At 44.6% G+C, this 6917-nt stretch overlaps 1 protein-coding gene across 2 annotated transcripts in view; it reads left to right on the forward strand.

Moving 5' to 3' along the window:
• Positions 1-6917, forward strand: part of PDE6A (phosphodiesterase 6A) — an 88031-nt gene that overhangs the window by 42085 nt on the left and 39029 nt on the right. For both annotated transcript variants that reach the window (XM_017875804.1, XM_017875805.1), the window contains one exon: positions 3540-3587. In XM_017875804.1, coding sequence (XP_017731293.1) covers positions 3540-3587 — 48 coding nt within the window. The remainder of the gene's footprint in view (positions 1-3539; positions 3588-6917) is intronic.

The raw sequence follows: 6917 nt of genomic DNA on the forward strand, positions 1-6917 counted from the left end.
AAAAATGTATATATATATATATATATATAAATTTGCTGGGCATGTGGCGGGCACCTGTAGTCCCACCTACTCGGGAAGCTGAGGCAGGAGAATCACTTGAACCTGGGAGGCAGAGGTTGCAGTGAGCCAAGGTAGTGCCATTGCACTCTAGCCTGGGCAACAGAGAGAGACTCCATCTCAGAAAATATAATAATAATAAATAAATGAAATAAATATGTCTTAGGCAGGTGGGATCATAAAAGGAGGTTCCAGGTGGAAGGAAGAACATGGCCAAACAACACGGGCATGGAGGCCTGGAGCAGTGTGCTGTATGTGGTTAAGTGTGGCTGGAGTATTAGATTTGAGACAGGAAGACAGCAAAAGATGAGGCTCGGCCGGGCGCGGTGGCTCAAGCCTGTAATCCTAGCACTTTGGGAGGCCGAGACGGGCGGATCGCGAGGTCAGGAGATCGAGACCATCCTGGCTAACACGGTGAAACCCCGTCTCTACTAAAAACTACAAAAAACTAGCCGGGCGAGGTGGCGGCGCCTGTAGTCCCAGCTACCTGGGAGGCTGAGGCAGGAGAATGGCGTGAATCCGGGAGGCGGAGCTTGCAGTGAGCTGAGATCCGGCCACAGCACTCCAGCCTGGGTGACAGAGCGAGACTCTGTCTCAAAAAAAAAAAAAAAAAAAAAAAATGAGGCTCAAGAGGGAGGAAGGGGTTAAATTACAGCAGGGCTTGGAGGCCTTGTCTAAAAGGTGGACTTTTTTTTTTTGACAGTGTCTCGCTTTGTTGCCCAGGCTGGAATGCAGTGGTGAGAACTTGGATCACTGCAACCTCCGCCTCCTGGGCTCAAGCGATTGTCATGCCTCAGCCACCTGAATAGCTGTGATTACAGGCGTGTACCACCACGCCCAGCTAAGTTTTGTATTTTTAGCAGAGAAGGGGTTTTGCCATGTTAGCCAGGCTGGTTTTGAACACCTGGTTTCAAGTGATCCACCTGCCTCAGCTTCCCAGAGTGCTGGAATTATAGGAGTGAACACCATGCTCATCCTTAAAAGGTGGGATTTTAATCTACAGGTGACAGACAAGCAGGAGATTCACATAGTCAATTTTTATTTTAGAAAGATAACTCTGGCAGGGCATGGTGACTCACGCCTGTAATCCCAACACTTCGGGAGGCCAAGGCAGGAGGATCACTTGAGTCCAGGAGTTTGAGACCAGCTTGGGCAACATACCAAGACTCCGTCTCTACAAAAAATTTAAAAATTAGCCAGGCGTGGTGGTGCATGCTCACAGTCCCAGCTATTCAAGAGGCTGAGACAGGAGTATCCCTTGATCCCAGGAGTTCCAGGCTGCAGTGAGGTATGATCGCGCCACTGCATTCCAGCCTGGGCAACAGAGGGAGACCCTGTCTCTAAAAGAAAAAAATAAAAAGAAAGAAAGAAAAGAAAGATGACTCTAGCAGCTTCCTGGAAAATGGATCTGAAGGACTAGGACCGCAGGCAAAGTAACCACAGCACCATTCAAGTAAGAGGTGATGAGAATCTCAGCAAAGGCAGGTGGAATAAAGAACACTATCATTCTTGCTAACAGCCGCTGGGTGCTTACCGTGAGTCAGGCACTACCTAAATTTAATACTCACAACAACTTTGACAGAGGCAAGAACACAAGAAGGGGACAAGGGGTCAGGTCCAATATTGAGAGGGTGAAGCTGGCAGGGATTTGTGATTGGTTGTAGGCAGAGAGTGGGGAAGATAGGAGTCAAGGCTAATTTCAGGCTTCTAGACTAGATGAATAGTGCTGTCATCACGCTTGGATGTAAAATGATGAAGTCAGTTTCAGACATTTTTTAGGAGCAGATATCCAGCAGGTAGATGAAGAGACAATTCTGGTGCTGAGAGAGAGGAGTGTTGGAAGCAGAGATTTGGAAGATGGTGTTTGAAATAATGAGTGTGGAGGAAGGCACCTAGGGGGAGGGAGACAGGCAGTGGACCCGGGGTGCAATCATGGAGGGTGTCAGCATCTACAGAGTGGGTGGAGAAAGAGGAGCGTGTGATAGAGAAACAGAAGGAAGGTTCAGAGGTGGAGACCCAAGAGAGGGCAGTGTCATGGAAACCAAGAAAGTGGAAAGTTTCAACAGGGAGAGATGATGACATGCAGCAGAGTGAACTGGTGAGATAAGAACTGAAAACCCTCATTGGGTTTGGCACTGAAGAGGTTATTGGTGGCCCCAATGAAAACGGATTTGGTGCTGAGGTGGAAGCAAAACCAGCATGTGGTTTGCTGAGTAGTAGATGGGTAACGAGAAGGTAAAGAATGCAAAAGAAAAGAGGAGAATGCCTGGGTGGTTGCTATGGGGACCATGATGGATGCAGGAAGGATTTCATTTTCAAGCATGAGAGAGACAGCAGCATGCTCACAGATGGAGAGGAAAGAGGCCTCCAAGAGCTCTGCCATCAGGAGACAATGATGGCAACTGATAGAGTTGGTCAAAGGAGAGGTCAGAAGGCTGATGCAGTGAGCGGGCAGTCCTCGGACAGGAGCAGGTACAGCTCGCTCTCTGAGACCACAGACAGCCCACTCCTATGTTGTCAGGCAGGGTCTCTGCAAGCCACGGTGGTACGTTTTTGAGAATTAGAAGGCACCATTTCTCAAAGGATGATTAAAGGAAGGTCAAGGTCATGGTGCTACAAGCAGATCACAGGCTGGATTTCAGCTCCCAGTTGCCCCTCAGCCTGATACCTGTGTGCAGTTCACACATTACACAACCATACACAGTGGCCCCACAGTGCTCTGTAAGTGTCATCTGATCCCTTACCAATAGGGTAAACTGGTCTGACTTTCAGGAGAGGAATCTAGCAATATAGAACCAGAGCTACAACACCTTTCATTTATTATTCTACTTTGGGATTTATAATCCAAGGAAAAACCCCTACCTGCCCAAACAAAACAGAACCCAAATGTAGTTGAGTCAAATATATTTAGAGTAGCATATTTTATTTTATTGAGACTGGGTCTCACTCTGTCACCCAGGCTGGAGTGCAGTGGCATGATCTTGGCTCACTGCAACCTCTGCCTCCCAGGTTCAAGTGATTCTCCCACCTCAACCTCCAGAGTAGCTGGGACTACAGGCGCGCGCCACCACTGCTAGTTAATTTATGTATTTTTAGTAGAGACAGGGTTTCACCACATTGACCAGGCTGGTATTTATATTAACTTAAAGACCTTGGATACAACCCAAATAAGCAAGAAAAGGGGAACAACAAAATGGGATACCCTCCAGTTACTAGTAATGACAAGTTGTAGCCTTAACTTTTTCAAAGCTTAGAAATGATTCAAGAGTGGAGCAAATCGTAAAAAGTAATGTTTATAAGGTGACTTTTCTGTCTAGTACCTCAATTAATAATTCCAAACCGTCTGGACTACGTCCAACTGATGAAAAGAATGTGAATGCCTTGGGCAAGAACATGGTGTTCCTGAAAATAGTATACAGTGCTTCACTGGGTACTGTCTCAGGCCTAATCACACCTTCATTATTCCCCTTCACGGCTCTCAGATTTGCAACATCATGAATGCGCCTGCGGAGGACTTTTTTGCATTTCAGGTAAGTCATTTTTTATTTGCTGTCTTAGTCAAATGATTTTTTTTTCCTCCCCCAAAAGCACTGGAATACATCAGAATCCACCTACTCTGCTGGGAAGCAGCCTCAAAAATGTGAAAATATGACAGGATAAAAGTCCTGTGCCAATGGAAATGGGGACAGAGTTAACTGGGTAATTTCCAAGGTCCTATTCAGTTTTAACATTCGCACCCTTTGCTTTCTGGCCTCAGAATCTATTTTTCCCCCCACGAGACATACAAGATATACAATATATAATATACAAAAGCTCCAAAGTTTCAGGATCATATTCAGACATTAAAGTTGTATTTCAATAAATATAATCAAAATGCTACTTTGCCAGGTGTTTTGTTGTTGTTGTTGTTTTCTTTTGTTTTTTTTAGAGAGGGTCTCACCCTGTTGCCCAGGCTGGAGTGTAGTGGTGCAACCATAGCTCATTGCAGCCTCAACCTCGTGGGCTCAAGCAAAGCTCCTGCCTCAGCCTGCCAGTTAGCTAGACTACAGGTGTGCGCCACTGTGCCTGACTGGCCTCAGCACCTTTGCTTAGGCCGTTCCCTATCATCTCCTGCTCAAATCCTGTTCTACCATCTCCTATTGAAATCCTCTCTGCCCTTCAATGACAACCTCAAATGCTACTACCTCTATTAAGTTTTACGATGATTCCTCTGGCTGAATATCATTTCTCTCTCCTTGGAATTTTTATGGAATATTGTTTAATATTCCTTTTGATTTTTTTTTTTTTTTTTTGAGACAGAGTCTCGCTCTGTCACTCAGGCTGCAGTGCAATGGCTCCATCTTGGTTCACTGCAACCTCCACCTCCTGGGTTCAAGCGATTCTCCTGCTTCAGCCTCCCAAGTAGCTGAGATTACAGGTGCCCGCCACCACGCCTGGCTAATTTTTTGTATTTTTTGTAGAGACAGGGTCTCGCCATGTTGACCAAATTGGTCTCAAACTCCTGACCGCAGGTGATCCACCCACCTCGGCCTCCCAAAGTGCTGGGATTACGGGCATGAGCTACCGCCCCTGACCTTCCATTTGATTTTGTCTTTTTTTTTTTTTTTTTTTCAAACAAATATTTCATGGAAGATACCTTCTGCGAAGGCACTGGCAAAATGTTAACACTTGCTACAGTGGTGGGCTGGACAGGGGTAGTCTTTGTCTCCATGAAGCTCACGATTGCATGGGGAAAGAGACACTGAGCGGTGATTAGGAGAAGGGCAGGGGGGAGAGGAGGGGCATTGCAGGAGATTCTAACTTAATCTGGGAGGAATCAAGACATGTCCCCAAAACTTATGTTTGGACAGTAGAGAGAGGGGAGAAGATTGTAGGAAAGAGATGGCTTATTGGAAGGAACTAGAATAAGTCAACACATCTGAGTGAGAAATTGAGGGGGAGACTGGAAGGAGAAGATTCTAGAGAGATGGACAGAGGCCAGATCCCACAGGACCTGGAAAGGCACACCAAGGAACTTGTGTCTCTTATGTATTTTCCTTATGTCATCTTTTATTATCCTTGCCTCTGTGTTAGACTAATTCCTCTTAGTAAAATGTGACTTCCTTTAGTCAACATTGGGTCTTATCTTTCTTAATAAGATTGTTTGCTCATCTCTAGGGGCCCTGTCAATATTGATTTGGTTTAGCATGCTAGGCTAAACAAATAAAAGAAAAACAAATCATTATCAATCAGGAAATAATTCAGAAGGAAATAAAAATGACTCAGAGAAGTCAGAATTATTTTTTTCTCCTTCAAGAACATTATGAAAAAGCTTAGAGAGAAAATAGTTCCAAAGTTAAAATTGCACTTTATGTGTTGTGATTTTGACCACATCAATGTGACAAGCCGAAGACTTGCTGAGAGTTGCTAACCTGACCACAACCACAGCAGAACGTGGTATTTATTCAAGCCATCCACTTGATTGCAGTTTAACTACATTAGTGAAGCAAATTTAATCTTGTTTTTAGATTCTGGTCTTCCTCCTCCAACTCATCCTCCACAAAGTAGCCTGAATAATGTTGTTTTTTGTTTGCTTGTTTTTGTTTTTGTTTTTTTGAGACGGAGTTTCACTCTTATTGCCCAGGCTGGAATGCAGTGGCATGATCTCAGCTCACCGCAATCTCTGCCTCCCAGGTTCAAGCGATTCTCTTGCTCCAGCCTCCCGAGTAGATGGGATTACAGGCATGCACCCCCATTCCTGGCTAATTTTTTATTTTTAGTAGAGATGGGGTTTCTCCATGTTGGTCAGGCTGGTCTTGAACTCCTGACCTCAGGTGATATGCCTGCCTTGGCCTCCCAAAGTGCTGGGATTACAGGCGTGAATCACTGCGCCCAGCCCCTGAATAATGTTTTTAAGAAACAGGTTGGGCCAAGTGCGATGGCTCACACTTGAAATCCCAACACTTTGAGAGACCGAGGCGGGCAGATTACCTGAGGTCAGTGGTTCAAGACCAGCTTGGTCAACACGGTGAAACTCCGTCTCTACTAAAAATACAAATATTAGCTGAGCGTGGTAGTGGGCACCTGTAATCTCAGCTACTTGGGAGGCTGAGACGGGAGAATCACTTGAAACCAGGAAGCGGAGGTTGCAGCGAGCCGAGATAGTACCAGTATACTCCAGCCTGGGCGACAGAACAAAACTCCATCTCAACAAAAAATAAAACACGTAGGTTGAATCAGTGACTTCTTTGCTTAAAAATCTTTAATGGTATCCCCTTTCATTTTCAACAAAATCTGTCTTTTTATCATGGCCTTCAAAGGGAAGGGATTCCATGAAAGTTAGGTAGAGTGCTAGGGGCAGCCAGGTCTGAGTTCAATACAACTCTGTGCTCTTCAGGCAGTGTTCTCCATCCTTTTGGAGACACTCTCTCACCAGGTGCTGAGACAGCTGTTTTGCTTTCCAGTGTTATTTAAATAGTAACAATTATCATCTCATCATGTTAAGAATCTTGAAACTTCAGGATTGGAAGACTCACCTACTCCAGGAAGCCTTCCTTGACTTCCTTTTCTCCTCTGGCTCCCATAGTTCCATAACGGTAACTGTCTTAGAGAACTTCCCACACTGCAGTGTAATTGCTGGTTTACCTTACAGATTATAAGCAACCTGAGGACAAGATCTGTGCCTTGGCTTCCCCAGTTTCTAGCTCAGTTTCTTGCACATTCTAAATGTTTGATGAATCAATGGATTTTATATATATATATATACATATATATATATACACACACATATATATATACATATATACACACACACACACATATATATATATACACATATATATACACACACACACACACATATATATATATATATATATATA

This window comes from Rhinopithecus bieti, unplaced genomic scaffold, assembly GCF_001698545.2.
Source record: "Rhinopithecus bieti isolate Rb0 unplaced genomic scaffold, ASM169854v2 scaffold_7673, whole genome shotgun sequence".
In the NCBI taxonomy this organism is placed as follows: domain Eukaryota; kingdom Metazoa; phylum Chordata; class Mammalia; order Primates; family Cercopithecidae; genus Rhinopithecus; species Rhinopithecus bieti.